Here is a 13,186-nt window from a genome sequence, read left to right on the forward strand (position 1 = left end):
TATCGCTTGCTTTTAACAGTTCCCCCTTTCGTATGAATAATTATTTAGTCTTACTTCCAAGATATACCTTTAGTTAACATTATTTACATTTCCCCTCCATTTGTCTTCATTATTTCTTGATGTTTAATAATTACACAATAACTCAGCTCCTGTATCTTACTAACTTCATTTAGTTTTAAATATTAGCTTGTCTTTTTAGTAATTGAACAACTTAACTGAAAATTATTAAATGTATTTTACATGTTGATGGCCAGCCATATTTCTTTTGATGATTTGTTCATATGTGCCAGTAGAAATTATTTAGCATTTTAATTTTCATTAGTTTTTATATATTCTCAAAGGCTCTCATGTAAATAAAAGATCTCATTACAATAATCTTTTAAATCTTAGGGCCACAGGAAACATCTATTTTTCCGGCTAAACAATTTTGTCCCCTTATACTAAATCGAAGTACTGTATAACTTAATAGGTTGCCCTAATGTCTTGGCTGCTGGGAAGCTCAGGAATAAATTTACTCTTTTGTTATTTATTTACAGTCATACTATACCTGAGCTTTTATTGTAAACTACTTTAAATCATTTTTTAAATAGCTGAAATAATAATTAGTTAATTGGTTTTAATCAGTTTGCTGGCATTCTAAATGTTTTCAAGAGCCAAACACAGAAAGAAAATTCAAGATATTGTCTCAAGCTTAAATAAATTCATGTTGATTTACATGCATGTAAAACTAATAAGAAACACATTAAAATCAGCTAAAGAACAATTCAAAAGTTTAATCAGGAATTCAGAGAAGAGAAAAATTCATGTAAGTTAATTCAGAATTTCCTGAATTTAAATATAAAAATTTTTAATCTCTTACTCTTCCCATATCTACTAATTTATTTCACCAAAGAAAATGTTTTAAACTTTTTTTTTGCTTATCCTTCTGTTCAGTTTGCAAAGAAAAATAATCTGAAAGCATTATGCTCATTTATACATATAGATATAGAATAGATAGATATAGATATGGATAGATACACACACACGTGTGTGTGTGCAGGATGGCTTTCTTAGCTATCTGTTCTTTTCATCTTTGTATTTAAATTTCTACAATGAGGCAGGTGGGACAGGTGGCTACTTTTGAAAATTCTGTCTAATGCCTAACAAATTGAAATCTTCTAAGAAATATTAAATCAATCCATCAGTATCAGCATCACATGCTGAAGGGACACCTGTTATTTTCTGGGTGAATACACTAGTTGCCCTACATACTGACCATTATTTTCCTCCAGGAACACATTTCTATGGAGAAAGTCCAGCTTCAGTAACACTTTAATTTGCACGACTAACCAAGCTGAACCATCACTGAAATGTATGTGGATTTAAATCAAAGGGATTGTGTTAAAAATAAACACCATTAACCCTAATGCAATAACATTCTTACCTTACGAAATAGGAATATCAGTTGTACAGCTTTCAGAAAATTACTCTGGATGGCTGAGGCCTTTGAAATAGATAAGTTTTGATTTTGATCTATTTTTTTAAGTAGTTTACTTTTTCATTTTATTCAGGGAAACATTTTTATGATTTTTCTTTCAGTTTATTCATCCATTTACTCATTGCTTCAGCAAATATTTGTTGAATACAGCAATGTACCAGACTTTGGACTACTTGCTTTTGGAGAGACAAAGATGAGAAACAAATTCTACTCTTCAGATGCTAGTAATCCTATAGAAGAGGCAATGAGGTAATTTATGATTTAGTCTAACTGATATAATTCATGCTCATATAAATTTATACGTGTGTAGTGAATATCATTATACAATTTTTAATTTAGTTTATTTTTTAATTTTCGTTATTCAAGGGGAGTTTTATAAGATTTAATATTTGTTGACTATTGTCAGGTAACAGGTTGCATATAATAAAAGCTAACTCTTCAAAATATCCTCTGTGAGGCATAAACTACTAGTCCTATTTTACAGAAGAAACTAAGGCACAAAAAGGTTAAGAAAATGCCCCACGTTTATTAAACAATATGTCAAGGATGCAAGTTTCAAATACATGTCTATTTCCACAATCTAACCTTGTTAAATTCTGCCACATCATACTGCTTCTTGAAAGGGAGTATGTTCTCTTTTGTTATTAAAACTGTTAAAATTTAACTGTTTGTTAAAATAAATAATATGTGGCATCATTTATTATGCATATTAATGTGTGAAAAGATATATCCAAAGACTGATCTAGTTGAGTTCCACATAACCAATGGTAGAGTCATAAAAGGTTAAATTTCGAAGAAAATTTTGAACCTAGCTCAGTATATAGAGCCTGAGATTCAAAAAGATACACTTAATTGCTGAAGATCACACATCTCTTTATAACCAGAGCCAGGAATTAAAACAACTTAATCTAACACCAATTTCACATTTTTCCCCCTCCCTTCTTATTCTCACTCAGGCACCTGTATTTGGCAATGTCATAATCACCATATGTACTTTATTGTATTCACTCAGTGATAATGTGTACACATCATAGAGTTAGAGATGATAAAATTTAGACAACACAATTCATCATCTTTATTTCTACAACCTTTGTTTCTCTCACATGGAGGACCAGTGTTTCAATGTCTTTGGATTCTAGTAAATCATGTCACATCATGTGTGATTTAATAAATCTTACCTCAATTAAATCTACTGTCAATACACAGACAAACATTTTGCTGTTTTAGAGACTTGTAGAACATAGCTTATATCTTTAAAAATATTTTATAAAACAATAAGTATGAGGCATATCCTTTTTCTATTCTGAATTTCTAAAAATCTATAAGCACACTGACTTCTGCTTCTGGGATGATGGAGTAGACATATTTTCTGGATTCCTCTCACTAAGTACAGCTAAAAACCTGGAAATTACATATAAAACAAATATAAGAAGACTGAAAGGTGGAGAGGAGAAAGCAGCCCAGCTATGGACCTTGGGACTAAGGAACAACATGGTGATGAGTTCCGTGGGTTTTATTTTTGCCTCATATATCCCAGACTTGGGACTGAATAAGCTGGCAACCCAGAAATGCCAAAATGCTAAATGCACAGAAAAGAACAGAAGCCTGCTCTCTGAAGCCAAAAGACCAGGAAAGATTCTAACTAGTAAGGCAGAAAATTTTAGACGGTATAACTGCTCTACTCTAGGCAAATACCACATTAAAAAAAAAACAAAAAAACTGTGACCCATCCACACCTACACCAGCAAAGGCCAAGTGGGGAGACTGGACTTCCACCCACACCTGGCAGTAATGCCATACCCACCCCCTCCCCACTGGAGTGGTGTCAGAAAAGCACAGAGGAGAATCTGGATTTCCATGTCATCCGGTGGTAATGAGGTCACCTCCACAGTGGTGACAGTGGAGACCCAGTGGGGACCTGGAACTCACATCCCCATCCAGAAGTAGAGAAGTCCCAATTCTGCCTCAGGTGTCAACAGAGGCTAGGTGAGGGACCTAGGCTTCCTCCTCCACCTGACAGTAACAAGGCAAGAGCTCTTACTTTCCTCTGCCAGAGTGGTGTCAGAGAAAGCCAGTTAAGACAAAAGGCTTCAGTAAGATTCAGAACTTCATACAGTAAAACAACAATGTCCAGGTTCACTGGGTGATAGTGTGTTAATTTGTTCAGTCTATGTTTTTCACTTCATAGATACTGAATCTCCCATGAAATAGGTATATTTCATGTCATCATTTTTAATGGATTCATAGAATTATATTGTCTTCTTCTTTCCTTTTTTTTACCACATTTCTATTTAGTCATTTATTATTCTTAAACATTAGAAAGTTATTAAGATTATTTAAATATTAGAAAGTTGTTAAGTTCAGATTGTAATTTGAATAACTTAATATCCAAGGACACTTGAAATGTATTGAAGATAATACTGGATATAATAATCTGAATATTGAATGGTGCCTCTTGAATTCAAAGATACATCACAGGCAATAAAGCACCTGAGTTTTCAGCAGCCCTACAGGATTTGGTAGTCAATGGACTCATTTGTAATATACCTGACTGCATGCCTGTTATACAGCAGACAATGGATACAGTCAGTTCCTTATATTCCATTGGCTCATCTGTTAGAATTCAAGTTCACAGAATGCTTCCACTAACAAACAGACACTCTTCCTTCTTGGCTATGGTCCATCTAGCTGTTGATAGGCCCAGCATCCCATGTGTTTGAGGCATTAGAGACAGAGTGGAAAGATCACTTGCTGTCAGGAGACTTTTCTTCATGTTTCATTTAAAACAATTTTCCATCTTAGTGATGTACAATGGAGGCAGTCACATTCCATGTAAATTGAGGGATGGCTTCACTTCATTTTGTTTAGAATTTTATCAAGAACTCATTCCAATTTTGAAAATACATCACCCAAGGCAGCACTGCTCTCAGTACTTGAGTATCCAGTACAACACACCTGATATGAGTCTGCCTTCACAGCTGTCACATTCATGATGATTCTATGCATAAGTGAAAAGATCTTGATCACTTCCTCATGTTTTCTCTCTTATTTTTGCACATTTACATATTAGAATATGTCCTATTTTATTATAAATTACTTTATATTTATTTATGTTTACTTATACTGAGATATTAATTTGAGTTTTGAAAAGTTATCTACCTATATATAGATATAATACAAAATTTCATTTTCGATAGGAATGGGAATGTTATAGAACATTTTTTAAATTAAAAAAAGGGACATTGGGGACTTCCCTGGTGGTCCAGTGTTTAATACTCCACACTTTTACTGCAGGGGGTGCAGGTTTGATCCCTGGTTGGGGAACTAAGATCCCCAACTGCTGCACAGCTCGGCCAAAAAATTAAAATTAAAAAATAAATAATAATAATAAAATAATAATAAACAAAATAAATAATAATAATAATATTGGCTCTAATAGAGAGTTGGGAATTATAACTGGCATTAGATATTGGACACAGGAACATTAGAAATTAATGTGCCTTTTGGGGCCTGAGTTTCCTAATTTGTGAAATAATATTGGATTATTCCAGTTAATGGTGGAAAAATTTCCAGTTCATTTAACTTTTTAGTGACTGCTTATGCTGACACTGATTTTTAAATCAAACATTTAAATTGTTAAATTAAAATGTTTTACATTTTTAAAAAAATTGAAACCACACTGCCTTTTCTTTGGTGACAGGCTATGGTTTTGAATGGACTAATTCAAACTTAACATGTCGTCAGAAAATTCACTTTCCTGGGCATCAAAACTTATTCTATAAGTTTCAGAGTTCAGGCCCTCTAGGTTTCATAGCATAAATAAAACTATATTATCAAAAAGATTAGATAGCATAGACATTTACAGATTAGGTAGAAGGTATAGATAGATGGATAGATAGATATATAATAGATAGATAGAGAGATAGAGAGATGACAGATCTATTTCTTGATTCATTTATGGAATGAAATAACTGATTCTATAAGGAGAAAGAAAATATTTGGTGCCATAAAAAATAGGACATCAAATATTCTTGTGTTTGATCTTACTTTTAATTGACTAATTAAAAAAAAAAACTATTTTTCCTATTGTCAGTCAAAAGAGTTCATGTCATCAGAATGTGTTTATCTAGAAGACAGATTATCCTGTATCCTTCTCATTCTAAAGATAGGTCTTAGGACTTATTTTTTCTGCCTGGGAATATACTCTGAAAAAAAACCAAACCAAACCAAAAAAAAAAAACAAAAACCTCTGGACAAAGTTTCTAAAAGAATGTCAAAAGTAAGAAACATCAGCAATTGCAATTTCTAGGAATATAAACAACATCTCTTCTGGAAGGGTTTGTGTCACTCAGGTAGCAGATGCCTTCCAAGAAATGATTAACACTTACAGGGTAACACCAGGGAGAAAGGCTATAATCATGCTGTCTTAGCCCCTGTCAACATTAGTTATTGTTTCATCTACTGGAACAACAGATATAGAACAGAAATAAAAATAAAACAGAATGAAATTATTATCTGTTTTTTTCCCTAATAACTAGATCACACAAAAGCATTCAATTGTATATTGTTAAACAGAGAATGCTTTCCTCAATAAAATTTATAGGTAGGACCACCATACAAGTTAATGTGTATTTAAAATTAAAAAAAACAAAACCAGCCAATTATTGTATATTTTTATCAATACAGGTCAGATTTAAACTGTGTGTACTTGTATTTTATTATGACCTCACTATAAGATGAAACAGAAAAATAAAATCTAACTCTGATTTTGACAAAAGAAATTAAGCCTATGAATGAATTTGTTTAGCTAAATATTATCACATAACTATAATAGAAAAGGAAAATGTATTTTAAAAAACACATTTTTTTTTCTGATTTCTCTTTTGATGTTTGAAAGGATCTCTTTCCCTAATCTACTGATTAGTAATGGGTTCTATAATATTCCTATAATAAACTAAGTGACTTGTAAATAGTATATCAGTATTTTTCAAATCCCTACAAACACTTAAGCCCATGGCATAACATGTTAAAAAAAAAAAAGATTTCCTGATAAGAACAAAGCTACATAACTGTGTTCCATTCTAAAGATTTATAATGTACATGAGCATTTAAAGGCTTTAAGGTGTAATGCAGGAATTAAGCCTATCAGACTTTGTTTAAACCAGAGTTTAAAAACAGTGCTTGACCACAGTTTAATTCCTATGGATATTCAAGAGAAGACGGGCTCTTCAAACACACTTTGGGAGAGGAATGGCACTGTACTGACTTTGTAGGCTCAAATGCCTAGATTTACAAGAATCTCTCCAAACTTTATCAATTAACTTAATAAATAGCTTGCTTTCTTTTCATTAAAGAAGATGCTCTCTCAAATATTTCAGATTTTAATGTCTAGCTTCTTTCCAATCTGTCACCTCCCCTGGGGATATCTGATCTCTCTGTTTCTGCAACTGCTCTATGGTCATCTGTGTCATCCAAAGCTAGAAAATATACATCTATGCAAAGGAAATGTTTCTTTCTGAAATTATTATTTCTCTGGCCACTCATTTATATTGCATTGTCTCAGTTCTTTTTGACTTTATAAATTAAACAATGTTTTACATCTCTTCTTATATTTCTTGGCATTTTAAGTCTTTCATAGACTATTTTAACCTTCTCTATTTTTACTTCCTAAATATCATTCTTTTGAACTGCATGATTATACCCCATCACACATTTCTGCAGTGCCTTGTACAGTGCATTCCAAAAATGTAAAAATAAAATTCATTATGTTGGTTACTTGATCTATTTTAAATATATATGTATACATGCATGTGTATTATATGTATATATGTGTGTGTGTATATATATATGTAATTGGATGGATATATATCAATTACATTAGTATTTTTGCCCAAGAGGAACCATATAGGAGTGAGGAACAGACATAGTAGGAAACACACACACACATACACAAAAGGGCCTGGTACAGAGATATCGAATGAAGATTAGAATGAATGAACTGGTTACATGCAAGTTTTTCAGATAAGGAGCTCTTAGGTTCTGTGAGGATTTTAAAAGAAATCTGCTCCAAAAGGTATCCTTTGATTTCCAAGACTTCAACTCAAGTGGATAGGCACAAATCAAATTAATAATTGATATTGTTCACACTTTTGTACATGTAATTAAAAATATAAAACTGGGGAGTGAATGGATAGGGTATTAGACAAATTGGTCCACTTTTTCAATAGTTATCAGATAATAGAAGAGTTTTTAGAGTTTCTGAGACTTTTATAATATTATGCCATATCCCCAGAATATTTTTTTCAGAATAAGTAGTATTTCTTTCTTCCTCAAGAAATATTCTTTTTTAAAATCTTGAAACATAAGCCAGATTGCATATTTAACCTTTTCTAAAGATAATAGGAGATGACCTAGCTCCTCAGTTATACCCTCAGCCTCAAAATTCTACGCTTATATTAGTAATAGATTATATAAACAGCTGATTGTTCACGAAAACAGGCAATTTAAAGTGTAATAAGTATTCAGAAATTCACGTCAATTAAAAAATGGAATTCAGGAACAGATAACAAGTTCTAGTTGTAAAATCATGACTAAAATATAGGAAACAGTGGATATCACAAAGAGTATATAAGTTGGTGGTAAATTCAAGGTACCCATGATCAACACTGGCAATAGAATCTGGAAAACCAGCAAAATAGTGAGATTCATGTAAGAACGTAATAAATGTTGAAATATTTTCCCAATTTTTAGGCCCAACCAGAAATTTTGATGATAAAGCTGATTTACTGGAGAATAGGAAAAGGATTATGTAGTTCTGACTTTGAGACAAAATGGATCAATGTTGTATGGGGGAATACACCCGTACCCTTTAAAGTAATGTTCTCTACTCAACATTTTCATCTCTACAGGACAGAAATCTTTCTGTCCAGCTTTACTGGCATATAATTTACATATAACATTATGTAAGTTTAAAGTATAGAACATAATGATTTGATATATGTATATACTACAAAATGATTACCACAATAAGTTTAGTTAATATATCCATCACTTCACATAGTTACAGTTTTTTTTTGGCGGTAAAAACTTTTAAAATATACTCTCTTAGCAACTTCAAATGTACAATATAGTATTGTTAACTACAACCAGCCAGAAATTATCCTGGTTTAGACAAGGATGGGAAATGGAGAGTTGGAATCATAACTGTGCATATCTTTTTAATGTCAAAAGAAAGCCTTTGAATTATTTAGATTAGAGCTATCTGATTACTGGATCACCTTGAGTAGCTATAAGTGTCATACATAACAGTAGACTGAGGAGGGAAAAGAAAACCATGCATATAAAAAATAAGTTAAAGTGGACAAAATGTTGTTAGGAGGAGTTACAGAAGCGTTTTCTGTATTAGTCCATAATACAAAATAATACCATATCCAGGACAATGATTTACCTATTTTTCAAAAGCATTACCCACTAAGTTCATTTAGGATTTCTTTGCTGTATTCTGAGGCATATATTTTCACACTATATCCTCATAATAACCCTGAAATTTAGGTAGAAAATTTGCATGTCGGAAAACTAAAATTCATAAAGACTAAGTAATTTGCCTTAGGCCTTTAATTGAAAAGATAGACCAAGAATTTAGGCATAGAATTCTTTGATCAGAGTTATTGCCTTTAGCACAAACTGAACTCATCAGATCTTAGCTGATTATTTCAATTTTCCTTAAGCACTCAACTGTACTATATCACTGCTACTTGAAGTATCCACTCCACAATTAGATGAGGTGCCTGTCCTAGAATGTAAATCAACGCACTTGTTCCTTCCTCAAGAAACTCACACACACATACATGCACACACACACACACACACATCTATATATACACACATATATACATATAGGCAATATATGTATATGTAATATGCACATATATGTATATATACATTTAGTTAGTTGCCCTAAGATAAATATCTATGTTTCTCTATATGATATAATGTGTGTATATATACATATTTAATATTATATACGTATGTAGGTATAGATATATATATCTATATTAGATATAATATGTAGATATATATGTACAGGTATATACTCAATTGAATTAAACAGTGTTCTTAATGGTATAAATCAGGTGTTAGCAAATATGGCCTGCTGTTTGGTTGCCTGTTTCTGTAAATAAAGTTTTATTGAAATACTGCCACAGCTATTCATACGTATTCTCTATGTTGCTTTAATACCATAAGGCACTGTAGTTGTGATAGAGAAAATATGGCCCATGAAGATGGGCCTTCCAGAAACTCAGTGGAAGAGCTAAGAGCCTCAGGATCATTTTGTCATTCAAGCATGCACTGGTGAAGAGGGGCTGGGGTAGATTCCTCCAGTGGTGTAACAACCCAGATCTTACCCTTCTGAACCCTGAGTTTTCTCAGTTGCCAAGGGCTACCGTCCTCATAAGATAAGGTGAGGCACTGGACGTTCACCATTCTACAGGCCCTAAATATCTCCTGTAAATGTTCTCCAGAGGCAGCATAAAGACACTCCCATTAACATTTTATTTGGAATTCAGAGAAAAGAGACAGAGAATGAGCCTGACTGTGAAAGGAATTCCACTCTTCTCTCTTCAAAGCTTCTGAGGTTGCTTTGAGGACCCAAACACAGACAGAGGATCATTTCATTACTTTCTAATGTTCTTTTATCCTAGGGCAACTAACCAATTTCATTTCACATTTTAAAAAATTATAAATAACAATGAAATTTATGCAAATCACTCTAACAATACCAATTCAATTCATAACTAGGAGAAAATCAGTTATTGTTTCTCCATAAGACTTGGACTGTCTCCATGGTAGCAAATGCACTTAAAGAAAGTTTTCAAAATATTATCTGCAGTTTTGTTTTTCACTGAACAGATTATTCAGTTGTATTGGTTCAAACAATTAGCTATTTTGAAATCCCTTGATATGCATATTTTAGGCACATATAAAGCATGTATTTTTCAAATGTATCATTTTTCAAATCTATAATCAAGAAATTCTCAGTTAACTTACATGTCTCTGGGATCCATCATATTCACACCTTTCAATTTTTCCTAGGCTGCCATCTGAGAAATACAGCTTCTCTGCACGGTGGTCAATGGTGAGTCCATTTGGAGTGAGTATGTCTGTACTGATCACCACCTGAGCATTTTTCCCAATCAGAGTAGATCTCATGATACTTGGATGCTGCTCATTCCAGTTGGTCCAAAACATTAAACTAATTAAAATGAAAATTGTGATAATAGCTTAAATTTTTCATTAACAGTAGCAACGTTAGTAGAAACATGGCAATGTCAAATTATTTAAAAAGAAGCAAAATTATTTATCTCATATTCTATGACCCTTGAGGAAGTTTTAGTAATAAGGGGAAATATGTATATTATAGTTGCATATATATTTTCCTCAGTATCTTAAATGACCTGGAAAATATTTCTGAAAAACAATTATCTCTCAAATAGTAATTTAATTAAATTGAATCAGTTTGATGCATAGTAAAGATTTATTTTAATCAGGGACAAAAATAGTTATTTTAAATTTTCTATGAACTGCAAATATACTCTAACTTATTATTATAATGTTTCAGCAGATCCTGTGTTATCATTTTGGACATTGTTCTTAACCTAACACTACTTCTCTCCTTCAGTTGGTGAAAATCAAAATCTCTCTCTCCTTCTAGGTTTTCTTTTTAAATTCTGCATTCTTCTCTGTATATGTTTTAGAGAAACTACTAAACTCCTATATTTCTTTAATGTCTTTTTTCCCTCCTCTGTTAATCAGTGTGATTTTGCTATAAATTACAATGCTGTTTCTAGAATTCCAGGGGTTACTCTCAAATCCTTAAACATAGTATCTGTTACTTACAGATTTTCTAGAATATTTTAAATCAGTGTTTGTCAGACTATTCTTTGAAGAAGGCCTAGGAGTCTATGGAAGCCCTTAGAGGTCACTGGAAGAGTGGAGAGGCTGTAGGGTTCCAGTCTCCAAGGCCCGCTTTTACTGAGACAGCTCTTCTTTCTCCCCCTTTATATTTAGGAGTATCTCTAAGAGTTTATTTGAAGATCAGTTTTTGAACTGAAGGAAAGAAGAAAAGAATGGAGGGAGGGAGGGAGGGAGGGAAGAAGGGGAGAAGCAAGGAAGAAGGAAGGAAAAAGGGAGGAAGGGAGAAAGGGAAGAAAGAAAGGAAGAAGGGAAGGAGGGAGGTTGACAGGCAGGCTGCTTTACATTTTGAAAAAATATGTTTAATAAATACAAAGAAAAACTAATTGGAATAATATTTCATATTTACAGAAAGACTGCATATATCATTCCTATGTAAAGACATGTAAAGACAATGTAGGATTATAGCCAACATAATTATTCAATATATGGTTTTTGAGTATTATGCAAAAACTTATTACTAGACAATACTCAACTTCACACACACACACAAAAAACCTTTCTACTTGCTAATTTAAAAAATAACCCCCACCAGTTAGGGAAAGCTGGGTCATCTAAGCTCTTTATTAAAATACTTCATAGCATTTTAATCTATTCTGTGGAACATAAAAGTGTTCTAAGTGAGAAAGTGTCAAAATAGTTTGTCCTATGAATCAGTAAATTTGCAAAAAAAAAAAAAAAAGGCATTCCACTTTCTTAAATCATGCGGTAGTTTTAACCACATCCTGTAACTTTTAAAATGAAAAATTTAGTTTAAAAAGTTATCCAAATAATATGAGGTATGAAATACACAATTTATTTGCAATATTTTTCTAGACTGTGGGCTTTAGAATTACAGAATTTCCAAGGTATTAGTACTTCTTTAATTTCACCCTTTCACATATAAGAAAACAGAGGCCAGAGAGCTTGAATATTAGTTATAGTTACAGAGCCAAGTTTTGAACTCAAGTAGTCTTTCATCTAGAAATTGACTTGATTTTAAAATTTCTGTTAATCAACTAACATATGAAAGTGATTTGAAGGTGTCATTAATATGTTTAACGATAAAAATATTTTTATACTTTAAACTTTAATTACATATAATTTTCCAATTAAAATATTTTAGTGTGTTTAATTCTAATTTACAGTTCACCATATATAAGATGAAAGTGTAATTTTAGCCTATGTAACTGATAATTATAGGATAAATCACTTATCAATTAAAATTAATCATGTATAATATCATCAGTGATCTCCCTCATGTTTACCTGAAAATTGTCTTATAAATTCCTTTGATCAACTTTAGGATATTTATTATTGTCCTAAGATTCTCCTGGTGAATCAATGTAGCTGACTCAACAACAAACCCTAGTGATAGGGCAGTGGTGTGAGCAGAACTAGCTTTGCCCAGGCATCTAAAGGCCTGTGTCCACCTGAACTAAGTAACCAAATCTGTGTGAGGAGTCAACCTTCTCTTCACCTGCATCTCTCAAACTTTAGAGTCTTAATTTATAAGTTAAATATGTTTAATTAAGTAAAGTAAGTCAATTCTCATCTCTAGTTCTATAAGAGTATCCATATTGAGTTATTCTCACACTGAGTAATTCATGTGCTCTTTTCTTCTCTCAAGTGATCATGGTTAGTGTTTATCAGTCATTGTTTTTTATTCTTCCATTTTTCTTCAACACACCTAAACTAAGTTCTTCTATTTCTCGTCAGTGAAACCAGATTGGTCTAATTTCTGTGTCCTTGTTTCGT

The 13,186-nt window shown here is 32.3% G+C and overlaps 1 protein-coding gene across 1 annotated transcript in view; it reads right to left on the bottom strand.

Annotated features, from left to right (window-relative positions):
* LRP1B (LDL receptor related protein 1B) overlaps positions 1-13,186 on the bottom strand; it is a gene marked incomplete at its 5' end in the record, with an annotated part of 1,521,642 nt that overhangs the window by 311,856 nt on the left and 1,196,600 nt on the right. The window contains one exon of the mRNA XM_061199746.1: positions 10,526-10,730. Coding sequence (XP_061055729.1) covers positions 10,526-10,730 — 205 coding nt within the window. The remainder of the gene's footprint in view (positions 1-10,525; positions 10,731-13,186) is intronic.

This window comes from Eubalaena glacialis, chromosome 1 (genome assembly GCF_028564815.1).
Source record: "Eubalaena glacialis isolate mEubGla1 chromosome 1, mEubGla1.1.hap2.+ XY, whole genome shotgun sequence".
In the NCBI taxonomy this organism is placed as follows: Eukaryota; Metazoa; Chordata; class Mammalia; order Artiodactyla; family Balaenidae; genus Eubalaena; species Eubalaena glacialis.